This window comes from Rhinolophus hipposideros, assembly GCF_964194185.1.
Source record: "Rhinolophus hipposideros genome assembly, chromosome: 18".
NCBI classification, from domain to species: Eukaryota; Metazoa; Chordata; class Mammalia; order Chiroptera; family Rhinolophidae; genus Rhinolophus; species Rhinolophus hipposideros.
In genome coordinates, this window is record NC_138064.1 from 54,032,747 (window position 1) to 54,048,610 (window position 15,864).

The 15,864-nt window shown below is 35.1% G+C and overlaps 1 protein-coding gene across 7 annotated transcripts in view; it reads left to right on the forward strand.

Moving 5' to 3' along the window:
• Positions 1-15,864, forward strand: part of SUGCT (succinyl-CoA:glutarate-CoA transferase) — an 863,222-nt gene that overhangs the window by 365,661 nt on the left and 481,697 nt on the right. For all 7 annotated transcript variants that reach the window (XM_081080029.1, XM_081080032.1, XM_081080028.1 and 4 more), the window contains one exon: positions 7,663-7,765. In XM_081080029.1, coding sequence (XP_080936155.1) covers positions 7,663-7,765 — 103 coding nt within the window. The remainder of the gene's footprint in view (positions 1-7,662; positions 7,766-15,864) is intronic.

The window sequence follows — 15,864 nt, forward strand, 5'->3', positions numbered from 1 at the left end:
ATATATATATATATATATATATCCTTTCATAACTACTAAATATCTGAGCGATAATTCACAATAAACAGGACTTGCTATAAAATTATTAAAATACTGTCATTGGATTTACAAGTATAGACATTTTATTTATATTTGACATGACATTACTACTAAGTATTCACCATTTATTGGGTACTTAGTATATGTTAAGTGCTGTGCTACGCAATTTATAGCTAATTACAATTTTCTTAGATGAGAAAATTGTAGCTCAGAGAAGTTAAACAATTTACCCATGGTCTCAGAGCTAGGTCAGGTTAGGATTAAAATTCGGGCTTGTCTTCTCAATGCATTTTATTAAATGATTTCTTATTATCTTTTATAAATGGCAGCAGTGTATAGTGAGATGAATTCTGAGCCTGAAATGTAAAGACTTGGGTGTGAGTCCCAATAATGCTTCAGTTTTTTCATCTTCAAAATCAGAATGATTTTCCCTTTCTCATAGAATTCTTGAAAGGGTCAGATTAGAAAATGGTGACCAATTTTATGAGACGTTATGGGACCATAGGGTTGATCTGTGGTCAGTGGTAAACAAGTCAGGAATAGCTGGGGTTGAGACAAGTCACCTGGTACAGAGGTAAAGTCCATCTTCCCCAAACAGTAGCTCAACTGCCAAAGGCCTAAGTCTGGCACTGTGTGCTAAATGTGACTGGGCTGGTGCTGGCATCTAGCCCATCTACTCTACTGAAGCAGCACAGAGAAAGACTATTTCAAGACCCCCCCAGCTGAGAAGATTGAGCCTTCTGATCCATACACTTCTACTTGACTTCTCTATGCCTTAGTTTCCTAAATCGTAAGGATCATCAAACTCACCTCATGGGCTAATGAGGACTAGAAATAATATATACAAAGTCTTTCTGATGGTGCCTGGTACATAAAAGGCTCTCAGTTAAGAGTAGCTTCAAGATGATGTGCTGCTTTTTTTAGCCCTCTGTGGGACTGGCCTTCAGCAGCACATCACTCACAGAGCTTTGTTTGGTCTGCTCTCCTAGACTTTGCTGCCTACAGAGTTGGGGTAGAAAGTGGTGATTAACTCATGAGCTTTGGACTCAGGTTTTTTACTTAAAAGACTTCCAGCTTTTCTACTTAATGCTGATATGAGTTTGAAAGGTTACTTAAAATTTCTAAAGCTTGGTTTGCTCATCTTTAAAATGAGTATGATAATGGTGCCTACCTCACAAAATTTTTGTTAGAATTAAATGAAATAATTTATATAAACTTCTTAGCACAGAATCTTGCACTTGGTAAATATTTAAATAGTTTCTTTGAGTTGAAAAATTGTGAATGTCATGAATTGATATTTTGCTTAAGGTCATATAGATAGGTGCTGAGACTGTGATCAAAACCAAATCTATCCATATCTCATACATTTTCTAGTGTACCTCATTTCCTGTGCATATTTGAATACTTAGAACAGCATTGTTCCCTATTACTAGAAATATTTCAGTATACATAATATGATGATTTTGTAGGATCATAGAAAACAACAGATGATTTTTAAGGTTCTTTGAACTCTGAAGATCATATGATTCTCTGGGTAATGTAGGCATACCCTAAATTGAAACATTGTATTTTAAGCATTTATTTGTAAGATGATGCAAACTTGAAATTTATTTTTTGTAAGACATACTTTTATACAGAATTTAGAGATCAGTGTAGAAGAACAAGGAAGAAGAGGAGATGCTGTCATAATTACAAGGTGTGATTGAAAAACATGGTAAATGTTTAAATAAAAAAAAATATTACAATAAAAGACACATTGCCTTTAATCCCCCTCAAAATATTCCTCCTCTTATCCCATCATTCTTGCCACTTTGTGAAGCAGTTCTGGAAGTCCTTTTTCATGTGTCTTTAATTGTCTTTACTTCATCTTCCATCATGACAACGCTCAATGTCACACATCACTTCTGGTGTATGGCAATTTTTGTCAAATAAAAACATTATGGTGTGTCATCATCCATCTTATTTACTGAGTCTGGCATTGTGTGACTTCCGGTTCTTCCCTAAAGTCAAAATGATTCAGGACATTGAGGTAGCCACAACTAGAGACACGCACGGAAGAGGACTTCCAAAACCACTCCAGAAGGTAGCAAGAACAGTGGGATAAGTGTACTTGAAGCAAGGGGGCTATTTTGAGGTGGATTAATGAGTATTTGTCTTTTACTGTAATAATTTTTTTTAATTTAAACATTCACCATTTTTTCTCTCACACTTTGTACATATAAACTAAGAGGCTCCAATTGTCTTCCTTCATCCAATCTCTGTATCTAAATAAACCTTTGTATGCGTTGCTTTCTCTCAGCAACATTTTAGGAGAAAATGATCCGCCCCACTAATTCAAACTAATGTGATTGAGAACCTCTCATTCTTCCCAAATAGTCATATATTTATTCATTCAGCAAATACTGAGTGCCAGCTATGTTTTAAGTTCTGGGAATATAAAAGTCAAGAAATAGTCCTGTTTTCTAGGTTAAGAGAAGATAGTGATCCTGGGGAGGGAGACAGTTGGACTGATTTGAGACATATCTAAAATGTGTGTTTTGTTAAAGGAGAAAGATTGGAGGCAATACTTTTTTTTATTAGTTTCAGGTGCACAAGACAAGGTAATACTTAGATGTTCATCATTTATATCCCTCACACTGTGGACCCTTCTCCCTTCTCCCCCCATCCACTATCCCTCCGACATCGCACCGAGCCATCACATTATATATATAAAACTATAGTTGGCATTCATTATTGTTCAGCTTCAGATGTACAGTACAGACAATACGTTTTTAATGAACTATTGCCACAGCCCAAGTGTAAAGGATCAAGGGCCTGGATTGTGATAGTAACAGTGGGAATAGAGGAATAAAACTTAACTTTGAAAAGTTGTTTCTACAGGGCAATTATGTATAAATTATATGAAGTGATGAAGAGTTCCAGATTTAGCCAAGGGTGCGAGTTCCGGCAAGTGTAGGATACTAAGTTTATAAGGGAATCGAAAATTGTAGCCATCCACAGACATGTATTTATGGGGATAGTGCGTGTGAGTGGAAATAGCCCATGATAATTAGGAAAAGGGAACTGGGGAAAAGCCAGGGCTAGAAATACTGATTTGGGTGTCCTCTGCATAGAGATGACAGGATTACTTAGGTAAGTAAAAGAGAACAAAGAATATTGGGATTAGATGAAACAGGTAAACAAATTAATAAAAGAAACAGAAATGGTCACAGAAGTATTAAAAATCCAAGAAGTTATAGTGTCATAGGATCTCTAAAGATCAGAACACCAAATACTGCACAGAGAGCAAGTAGGATGAGGACTGTGAATGAATATTGGATTTCAGAAGTCTCGCTGGGGACCCTAGGGGACTGGGTAAGAAAAGGCGTTGGTGACCAAGTCAGGTTTCAGAAGCTCAAGCAGCGATGATGGATTGGAAACTGATACATGAGATAGTGACAAAAGGGGTAAGAATGTCAAGAAAACTTTTTCAAATGCAAAGTTGTTTATGGTTGACAATAATATGGACGATAATGATAGATTGAAGATGCTTCAGAGAGAGAGAGTATGTTGCCTCCTGTGAAGGTTCTTTATCTCTAGTCTCACCTGTATCCTTCCATTGTGTATATCGATGATGATTATGTCAATCCCTTGCTGAAAGACCCCTCTGGATTCCTCAGTGCCAGTGCAAATCCATAGCATAACCGACAAGGAGCCTGTGCTCTGGTTCTAGCCTTCTTTTTGCCATTTAGGGCACAAATTTCAGATTATTTCTAGGTGGGGCCTTTGTATACATTGTTCTTTCTCTGTCTCAAAGATCATCCCAGCCCATCTTTCACATGGAAGACTCTAACTCATCCTTTTAACAGCTGGCTGAAATATCACCTTGTTTTTGAACCCTTTCCTGACTTCCAAGTCTAGTTCAGGTCTCCGTTTTTGGTGCACCAACTGTAAGTTGTCCATTTATATTTTTATCTTAGCATTCTGCATTGTAATTCATCAGTTTCCATAGTTGTGTTCTCCATTAGACTGTATGATCTCTGAATGCAGAAACTTTTTAATTGTTGTAATCCCCATGACTGGCACAAAACAAACTCCTACTAAGGTATATAGATAGGATACAGGTGTAGAAGCATCGTAGTATGAAGTGACATAAGCCAGACACTGAACTACAAATACTGCATGATCTCATTTATGTACAGAATCTTAAAAAAAAAAGGTGAACTCATAGAGCTAGAATGTAGAATGGGGCTTGCCAGAGGTTAGAATGTAGAGGAAAAGACATTCATCAAAGGGTACAAACTTTCAGTTACAAAATGAATAAATTCTGAGAATCTGTTGTTCAGCATCATCATTATAGAAAATACTGTATTTTACACTTCAAATTTGCTAAGAGAGATCTTAAGTGTTCTCACCACATGACACACACAAAAATGGATGTGTTATTTAACTTGATTGTAGTAATCATTTCACAGTGCTATGCAGATTAAATCATCCTATTGCTCACCTTAAAAATCATATTGTGCAAAGTAAATATATATAATTTTTATTTGTTAATCATACTTAAAAAATTGAGGGGGGGAGCTATATTAATTTGAGTAAGTTAATTCTCTGAACCTGAGTTTCCTATTGGTCAACCAAGGATAATGACATGTAGTCTAAATTATTTCCAACTCTCACCTTCATGGCCTGATCTCTTAGTAATTTCTCTCAGGTCTTTGATTTGGTTGCAACTTTAATCCATTCTCTAAAGAGTTTTTTGTTTGTTGTTTAAGTTAAATTTTGATGTTAAGAAATTTACACTCAAGTCCATCTTTATGTAGCAGTATTTATTTCATCTACCTAAATGATACAGTCTGATTAACAACACCTAATTGGGCATCAAGTGAATTCAATAAAAATCTAAAATTAAATATAGGGGTTGATTTAGTAAGTTCACAATCATGAATTGTTTTACGTGTCTCCAGGAGGAGGCTCTGGCTTTGAGGCTCAGTGAACTGGATCTGAGGACACCCTTCTTGTGTTATCTTTATGGTAGTATTGCTCTGAGTGATTTAGATCAGTTCTTTACATGTTTTTAGCAGAATTTTTGTGACTAATGAAAACATGAGCTTACAGCTTTTTTGCATAGATAAAGGAAAAGATTCCACATCGGATTTAGATCAAGAGACAGGCTTTCAGAAGAAAATGATGGATGTGTCCTCTGGGAGCAGAGGAATGCAGAGATGTTCTGTCTCTGACGGAGTCTACAGCATTTAAGAAAACTTCCACGCCCACACCCACGCAAATACACAAACAGTGGTCACAACTGCAGCTCCAGACGCTGCTTCCCTCCCCAGTCTCGTTTCTAAAGTGCATCTGTTGTTTTCCATAACATGAAATAAATCCCTCTCTTTTGCCCAGTGGTGAAAAGCTTATATAAATACTAAAACTTCAACTATTCCTCCGAGTTTTCTGTTGGCAAGCCTGCAGCTATGGGTCTGTTTGAATATTGACATGCATTTTCTGTGTAGATTTTTCAGGCCACTTGGGTGAGTCCAGTGGTGATAAATTCACTTGTCTGGAAAATTTATCAGACTAAGCCTTCTAACACTCTGTTTATAAAAACTTAAATAATTGACACTGTGATTAAAAAGGCTTCGGTTTTGAAGTATCTCTTATTTTTTCAGCGTATATCATTCTGGTGATATATATCTGTATGTATCTTAGGAAGTCTTGGCCCGGAGATGACTTAATAGTCATTGAAAAGAAAATATGGATGTGAAGAATCGATTAATGCGAGACATTTACTCTTGCATTGTAGTATTCCCATAAAGGGAATGTTTTTCAACATTTAGAAATCAAGTATTGTGTACTAAGTGTAGATAATTAACATTACTGGGCTACAATTAAAATGTATAATGAAAAAATTTTATTCGTCATAATGGAGAGAAAAGGGAAGGCAGTATATTTAAAGACAACAATGCCTGGTGTATACTAGGCATCTCTAGATGGTGGTAGAATAAGTGGATGCATGATAGGATTAATTACATTTCTAGTGAAAGTTAATACTACATTCATTAAAAAAAATGATCAGGGGGCTGGCCGGGTAGCTCAGGCAGTTAGAGCTCCACGCTCCTAATTCCATAGGCTGCCGGTTCGATTCCCACATGGGCCAGTGGGCTCTCAACCACAAGGTTGCCAGTTCAATTCCTCGAGTCCCGCAAGGGACGGTGGGCAGCGCCCCTGCAACTAGCAATGGCAACTGGACCTGGAGCTGAATGGCGCGCTCCACAACTAAGACTGAAAGGACAACAACTTGACTTGGAAAAAAGTCCTGGAAGTACCCACTGTTCCCCCAATAAAGTCCTGTTCCCCTTCCCCAATAAAACCTTAAAAAAAAAAAAAAGATCAGATCCTTATTTATATGGACATTTTTATATAAAATTATATAATTATCTAAATATTTTATATGAAATATATATGAACAATATTAGATGGCAATCAGAGAAGTGTCATCAAAGTATTGATGCTGTTTTTACACTTTTTATTCAATAGTAGAAGTATATTTCTCTAATATAATTTCCAGTGGAATCTGCAGCTCTGAGATTAATTCTAGCTATGCATAAGAGAGTTGAATTAGAAGTCCATGAATACTAAATATTTCTACTATATGTGCCCTAGTCCTTCCATATTAATAAAACAGTTTACGTGCTGCCAGTAATCTACTTTAACTAATACTTTAAAAAATCTCTTTTCACCTAGATTGTTACTTTAAAAAGTTTGCTGTTTTAACAATTAGCAATTCTAAAATTCTTCATATGTTGCAAACTGTAAGAGTTGAGTTGTCTTTGAGCATCCAAGATTTTGACTGCCTTAACAGAGAAGAAATATAAAACAGTAAATCTCATAAATGAATTATGTCCCCTTTCCTTCCTAATAGAGAAAATAAAGGAAATCAAATAAGCTTTTATGTTTGTGAAATCCAATTTTAAATTGCAGTCAAAACAAAACAGAAGTAAAGGACTTTAACGAATTTGAGAGTTGTTGCCTAACTGAGATATCAGTCTTTACATGTCCAGATTTGTTCTGCTTAGTAAGTCACAGTCCAAATAAATAAGTAGCTAAGATTGTTTTCAGGCTACTGGTTGTAGCTGTTAGGTCTGATGTTCTTTAAATGTAATGGTGATACATAGCTTTCTTTTAAAACAGCCATATTAGTTTAGTTTTCGTTTTGAGGAATCATTTAGTATATCAGGGTCTTTCACTAAATAATACTTTGCACAATGACATCATGCTCAAAATTGGAATATTATTATTATTATTTTCCTAAAGAGCTTAATGACACATTGAAATTCAATTAATACCATTTTCCATAGAATCTCTCTTCTCCAAGGATCTCTCTGTCAAAAAGTACATAAGGTCAGAAATAGAAGGAACTACATCTGTGAGCGTGGATTTTCAACCATGGGACTTGGGTGGCTATTTTTACCACTCTGGTGCAGCTCAAGTCAGTTCGTATCAGCAACATTCTCTCAAAACTAGGAGCAAAGGAAGCCTAGGAAACAGTGTTGGTATTGGTTGCTTCCAAAGAGGACCACATGAGCAAAATGGTGTTACGTTCTTTAGAGGATAAAAATGCATGCTTTTCCTGTCTGTTTCTAGGTTTGAGGAAGCAATGACCAGCGAGTGGTTACACCGCTTTGAAGGCAGCGGCGTCCCATATGGCCCAATCAACAATATGAAGGATGTATTTGCAGAACCACAGGTTTGGTTTTTGAAATTTTTAGTACACCGCAGTTAAAGCACAAATATTTGCCTCTGTTGTCTATCCAGATTGATTCATATAAATGTACATTAGCCATTGGCCTAGCACTTTAGTCATATAACATGATTTTTTACTATTACATTAAACTGTATGTCTGAAATACAAAGAATGAGAATTTAGAACTGACTGTCTGTGATCATACTTTTATGTTGATCAGATCTAACATATTTCTTCAGCAGCGTACATAAAATTTCCAAGGTCAGGACATTTATTTTTCCTGAAAAACAGAAATACAGACACTGAGAGGTTGGGGTCAGACACTCAGAGATCATTCTCTGTAGAAAGAAATATGAGAACTTTCACAGTTACAGCCCACCTCATAGGTACAATGCAAGTCATAGTTCATTCTGCAAATGAGAGGCTTTTATATGCTCTGATTAATGTGCATTATTCATGAAGAATAAATTGTACATGAATAGAGATTCATGCTGTACATTGATAACAGGCTCCTTTGTGAGGTCCAGAAATAAGGATCAAATGAAAAAAAAATGTTTCTTGTAAAGCATTGTTGAAATGATCATTTTTAGATGATATCAAAATAACAAGTTTTGATTTTATTACTTTAATACCACTGCAAACATTTTACCATTTCTGAGATTCACATAATCCCAAAAGGTAGAAGAACTCCATTTCTCTGTGAAGCTTTCACTGTGATTATTCACATAGCTTGTTAGTCTCCAATATATACAAATTATAGGGTTTTCGACAGATACTTTTCATTTATAAAGTGGCAGATTTTTCTTTGAAATGAATTTCTGAAAATGGAATACATTTTTTAAGGGAGGAAAACTTTGCTGAAAACTGATTTAACCCTTTAACTTTGGTACCTTTGTCTTACATGAATATCTATTTGAAAGAGAATTGGAATATATTTAATATTTGCAATATTTGCTGGAGAAAAAAGTGAATGAATTCAGGAATTCTGCTTTGTGCTGTTTTTTTCTGCTAAGATTGTGACTATGGCAAAGATTTGTTCATAATAAAACAATGGTCAATGAGTATTTGAGATTTGAGAGCCCACTTGATATGTACTGAGTTTGTGTGAAAGGGTCCCCACCACATCTGTGGATTTAATGCCTGGTGCTTCCTTGTGATGACGTAGCAGTGTACACACTCGGAAAGTAGTAGACCAGAAGGCTAGTTTTTTCATTTCCTAACTTTAAGCCAGTGCTTTGGCTTTAAGCTGTTGTGGGGGAACGGGTGGGTTTTATTATTACTTTTCTGCTTAGAAGGGTTACTGAGGTATGTAGGGCTTCACATTTAACTCAGTTTGAAAGCACATTTCTCTAGAGATATTTCCTAAGAGTTTTTCCATTAGCATTTCTGTTGCTCCACCTGTGTTTTGTCAGGGATTAAAGTCATCAAAGTAAAGGATGTTATTGCACAAATTATTAGATATTTTCTAACAATACCTATTGTTTAGGCTTTGATGAACCAGGATCCAAGTTCCCACTGAGCACCTTAAAATTGTTCACTTTATGGGCTGGTTCAGAATGAAGATAGGATAATTAGAATTTCCATTCCCAATTTTCTCCTGTAGTTCAGTTTAATTACTTTAACCTGTATATCTCATCTCTTTTTGATCTTCAAGGAATTTCTATTACTGGTCTAAGGCGTGATCCCAGTGCTTAGCCCATCTTCCAAATGGAGTAGATTGATATTACCTAAGCCGGGATACCAAGTTTTCTTTCTACCACATCTCTGAAAATTGCCTTCGTAGAATTCAAAATAATAGATTCTAATTGTTACAATTCTAACCTCAAAAATTCTTAATCACCCAGTGATAGTAGTTGACAATTTCACTCTATTTTCAAGAGAAGAGTTGGATTCATATATATATAATTTCATTCTTCTTTGGAATTTAAACGCTAAAATGTATTTAGAAATTTATCTGATTTTTAGTAAGACTAGAGAGCAATGTAGTAGTATTATATTTTTAAATCAGCAAAGATGGCTATGACAATTGTAAGTAGGACTTTTTCTACACAAGAGGCAAGGATACCGTCTCCCCTGTGTTTGGAAATGTTTGGCCCCTTTAGGAAGAAGTCCATATAATTTTGAATTTTGAAAGGAATGTAGAATTTGAAAAAATCAGGGAGTTTTTTAAAAAAATTTGTGTCAAATAAATTATTAAAAAAAAACACCTTAAGATGATACCTAACAGACGACAACTTTGAAAGTGCATTTAACAAATCTTGACTGTACTTACTATGTACCACTTGCTAGATATTTAGCATGGATTTAGTAATTCTCCTCCTTTCTGAAAAATAAATTCAAAATTGACTAAACAGCAGCTATACAATAAATATTTGTCGCTACACGAATCAACACATGAATGAGTTGCTTCCCTGCAAAATATAGATTTTCTCAATGATCAAGTAGCTACTGTGCACCCTTAGTGGAGCTGACAAGCTCTGTGTCTGTAGGTCTGACTGGAAAGCCTTTGGTGGAAAATCTCAGGGACCAAGTATAGCATAATGGTTAAGACCATGGAGTCAAAATTACCGGGCTGTTTTATTAACTTTCTAGGCTTCAGTTTCCTTAGGTGTAAAGTGGTGAGATGGGATCTTTTCTCTATATTTTTGTAAGTGTTAAAGGAGGTAATGTTTATTAAGGACACATAGTAGGGATTGCCAAGTGGTAAATGCTCAATGAATAGTAGTAGCTCTGGTTTTGATGGTGCCTCTTATGGTTAGATTTTTGTTAAAAAAACATTTGCTTTTACTTACCACTGTTTAGTAGATCGAGGCAAATACAGTGTAGTGTGGGGATGGGGAACATCAGCTTAAAATTGAGCTCTAACACATATCCTTTTAAGAAAATACATCTGCAGACTCTGTGCCAAGTTCTCAACCCTTCGTCATTTTTGATTACTGAAAATCCTTTTATTTTTCATTTTCCATAAAAGTATAATTTCCATTTAAGGTGGCCTCCCTTGTTTTTCCCCTGATGAGCTGTGCAGTTTCTTGGCCCTGGGTGCGTGGAGCCGGCCACTTGTGTTCAGATGTGGGGCCGCCGTCACCGGCGCCCAGCCGGCTCACCATGTGTGCGTGCTGCGCCAGCACAGCTGCTATTTCAGCTGAAAATTGATTTGGGTGAAGTACAAGGCCTGGAACATGGCACAGGAAGTGAAACTTTGATGAAGTGCAAGGGGGTATGTCTAATAAAAAAAAATAAAAAAAGGATTAGAAGCATCAAAAAATACGAGAGTGTTTCCTGTGGGCCTACTTACCAAGTGGACCATTGCCATGTCATTAGTGGTCTACATTTCATCGTGGTAGACAACAGAAATTTACTGATGGTAGTAACTATTTCTAAACTAAATAATTTCATCAATGTCTGGAGAAAAATGGATTTTTTGACTCTGTTGAAATGGCAGATGATTTCTCTTTCTTAGATAGATGCAAGGTTCTCTACCTTCCATTCTCTGATTTCATGCGGGAGACCTTTGCACAGTTAAAATGATCCTGCAGTCATCCACTTTTAAGTCAGTCAAGAGAACTGTGGGGGTTGGTCTGTATTTACTGATAACTCTGAGAAGTTTTGATCCCAAATTCTTCCTGTGGTAGTGTTGTTTTTGTCTCTCAGTGATAAATTATCTGTTGAAAACTCTTTGCATTGTAGAAGGGTAATATAGATTGTCTGCATATAGATTTTCATGGTCATTTTTCCAAATGCTTTCTTAAAATATTTTCTCTTAATTAGGCCATTGTGTAGTACAATAAGTGAATTCTTAAAAAGCTTAAAAAACATATTAGATGACCTCAGTATGGTCTATTTACCAGACCCTTGGGAACTTGTGCACGAAATATATTGTGGTTTGAGGTTTTCCAACCCAAACAGCTTAAAAGAAAATGCAGCTTTTAATAGAAACTATTGAATTTCCCGCAAAAATAGGTATGGATCTCACCACTGAGAGGATTTAAAAGGATCATTATCTACGATGAGAATCAAAAGAGAATGTGTTTTCCTGTCTTTTGTATTTTGTATGTTTGGCAATTCTAGTGTATCACTGTCTTTGAATGAACTGCTCAATTAAAAAATATATCTAACATAAATGTGTGTGTGTGTGTGTGTGTGTGTGTATACACACACATATGCGTGTGTGTGTGTGTGTATGTGTGTGTGTTTGTGTATGATTAAACCTCTGATTAATGTTTTTCTTTCTCCTTGATGCTGTGACCCCTGGGTGGGCAGGAGAGGGCGAAAGGTGTCACAGAACTGGTGTTATTTAAGTCTTCCCATTTGTACCACACACGTTGAATACATCAGGTGTGAGACATCGCCCTGGAGCATCACTTCTGAGAACTATTGGGAGGGAACTATCAGAACTGAAACATCGCAGCTGGCCCCGATTTTAACTGGTGCCAAACACCTGCAGACTCTAAGAGGACACCAAAACCAAACCCCACCCGGGGGCAGCCAGCCAGCCCTGAACAACCCTTCCTTAACTTTGCATCACCATCAAAATTAATTTAACATTTTCTACGGAAAACTTATTCTTCTTGTCCCAGAAGGCCATTACATCTCCTTCAGCAAATCTTTCATATGGGATAAATATGTCGTAGAAACAAACCGAGTGAAGTATTGAAATATTTGATAGCTTAAAATTATCTGTTGTTTTCATATCATAATTTGTGGAAGCCTGTGAAGTTTGAGGTTTTATTAATCTCTAGGCTAGCTCATATTCCCTAAGTGATTTTATTTTAGCACATTTTGGCAAAATATCTGAGTATCTGGGAAAAAAAGAAGCCTTCTTCATATAGTAAGCGTTAGAAGCACCCCAAAACATAGACCAGCTTTTCAAGCCCTTCTAACACAAACACACACACACACACACACACACATACACACACACACACACTATTGATTACTTTCAAAGATTAACATTTAAACGGCATTAGTTAATATTTATTGAAATGCAGTTGCATGGTCCTGGCAGGGTTATAAAAGTCAAGCCAAATTATATCCTTGTGTCTAATACTGCTGGGAAATATATACATACTAGCTCTCAGCAACTGGAAAACAGTTGATGAACATCTGAGGTATAACAGTATGTCTTAAAAATAATTTGTAGTAGACAAAGGAAGTAAAACATAAATTTTAAGTGTATCTCTGAATACACATGGCATATTTTAGATGATGAACAAATTCAGATATATTATGTATGTCTGTTTTATGATACCTGGGTATATATTGTTTTCAGTTTTTGAAAAAATAATGTATTTTAGACTTCAGTAATTAAATGAAATACAAATTGAGGCTTTAAGGCTTTAATTTCATATTAAAATATAAAGTATAAGGTAATAATTTCCAATTTTATTTTGTTGAGTTGAAAGGAATCTTAATGTAATAGCACCTTATGTATTATTATGTAAGAGAAAACTCCTAGAAATGTCAAATAAAAATTACTGGTATTTTATGTTCGTTTTTTTAATGTAACCTAAGAAATTTGGATGCACCAATTTTTCCGAACTATTACACTTCTACATATTTAGCTATCCAACTGGAATGCCTTGGAATCCAACTGGAATTACCTGATTGACATTGATGGAAATAAGATTGTCAAATTTATGTTAAAGAAGAAAAGCTTTCTTTAGTTTTTATCTTTTCATAAAAATATGGAAGACATGGTTTAGGGCAAAGGAAACCCTAATCACTTATTCATTCATTCTTTCATTGATTCATTCATGTGCTATATGTACGGCCTTGTATTGGGTATTCTGACAAGGGGGAGGGATAATGGAAAACAGTGAATCAATAGCACAAAGATGAAGCTATTAAACATTCAAGGAGGACGCATGGTCCATTTCAAAGTAGAAAATGTCTAGTGTCACAGAGAATTACACATAAATGCTCTGAGTATTTTTAGTAGTGAGAAATAAAAGGCATAAAACAGCATTAGATTTTCCCATTGAATGAATTAACAAAAGCTTAAAATCTGATAAAACTTATAAAATAACTTAATCCTGAAACTTACCAAATAACTCTTTATTTCTTTAAATACTTTTTGTAATTATTTTATCATATTACTAAGAAATTCCTTCTCAATGATTAAGAGGGATCTAATGGAATGTTTCAACTTTTGCTATTCAGCTGTTTTGAAATTGTGACCTGAGAACATCCTAAGAGTTTTTGGTTTTTATAAAGGTTTTTTCTGTCTGTTTCTCTTTCTCTCTTACACACACATCTTATTCATCAAATTCCATATATGTATCTCATATTTTCCTAGTATTTCCAAAATGTTTCAGATTAGAGATACATAGTATAATCACTGACTTTTACCAAGGCTTGAACTCTCCAACTAGGTAAAAAATGAAAACCAAGAAAGGGTAACCTCAGGGAAGTGAAAATCGGAACCACAACGAGGACACTTCATACTGTTTTGCACAGTGGCTGTACCAATTTCATTCTCTCCAACAGTGCTCAAGAGTTCCCTTTTCTCTACATCCTCACCAGCACTTGTTATCTCTTATCTTTATGATGATAGACATCCTAACAGGTGTGAGGTGATATCTTGTGGTTTTGATTTTCATTTCCCCAATGATTAGTGACGTCAAACACCTTTGTATGTACTTATTGACCATTTATATGTCTTTTTGTGAAAAATGTCTATTCAAGTTTTACCCATTTTAAAACAGAAATATAGATTAAGTAATTTGAAATTTATCAATACAGTGGAACAATGTATTGCTTCTATCAGGTTTTTGAGGAGTGATATGGAAAGAGTTCATTTATAAAGATGGGGAAAAAAGCAGTGTACAAAATAATATATAATGTGATCTAAACTAAGCAAAAATATATGTTCTTTAAAAATATATATATTACCTTTTTAATCAGAAAAAAATGGTTAAAATATTCCCATAGCTTAAATAGTTTCTTAAGTGGAAATTTTAAATAAATACTGATTATTTTTGAATAGTTAAAACAGATGCCAATACTGAATGTTATGATTTAAGAGATTTATTCTAGTGAAAATACTTTTTATTATCACTTAATTGTACTTATTTGCATGCATAAAACATTCTAGTTGCATGAATGGTAGTACCGATCATAAATAATGATTGACAGGGACTGAGTGCCATTGGTATTTTAATAAGTTTTCTAAAGTGATTAACGACGAAGGAGGAAGAGATACAAAATGGTATACTCATAGTCTAAGGGGACCATGGAATGGAGTTCTATGTTTTTTGAGAACTGACAGTGAAAAATGGATTCTGGATTTGCAATTTATCTCTTTTAGTTTTGCACTTGTGCTTTAGGTGTCATAGTAAGAAAGCACTTTCAAATGTAAGGATGTGAATATTTTCACTTATACATTTTTTCTAAGAGTTTTATAGTTTTTAAGTCTTACATTCAGGTCTATGATCCATTTTGAGTGTGTGTGCACATGCATTTCTGCATGGTGTGAAGTAAGAGAGTCCCAGGTTATTATTTTGCATGTGAATGTGACTACATGCATTGTCCCAACATCATTTGTCGAAAAGGCTGTTCTTTTCCCAGTGAATTTTCTTTGTATTTTGTTAAAAATCATTTCACAATTAATGTAAGGGTTAATTTCAGAACTGTGATTATTTAGGAGTATCTTGTTTTATTTCCATGTTTGTATGTATTTCTTAAACTTGTTAATGTTGATTTCTAATTTCATTTGTTGTATTTGGAAAACAAACTTCGAATGATTTCAGCTTCTTCAGATTTATTGAGGCTTATGTTATGTGCTAACATAGGATCTATTCTGCTGAATGTTTCGTGTGTTCTTCAGAGGAATGTATATTCTTTGGAGTATTTCATAGGTGTCTGTGAGGTCTTGTTTGTGTATTCCATTGTTAACTCTTGTATTTCCTTGTTGATCTTCGCCTAACCACTGTGCCCATTATTGAAAGGTGGGTGTTGAAGTCCCCAACGATTATTGTTGAATTGTCTATCTCTCCTGACAATCAGTTTTTGCTTCATATATTTTGATCTCTGCTATGTGCATATATGCTTATCATTGTTTTATCTTCCTGATAGATTGTCCCTTTTATCACCATGCAATGTCT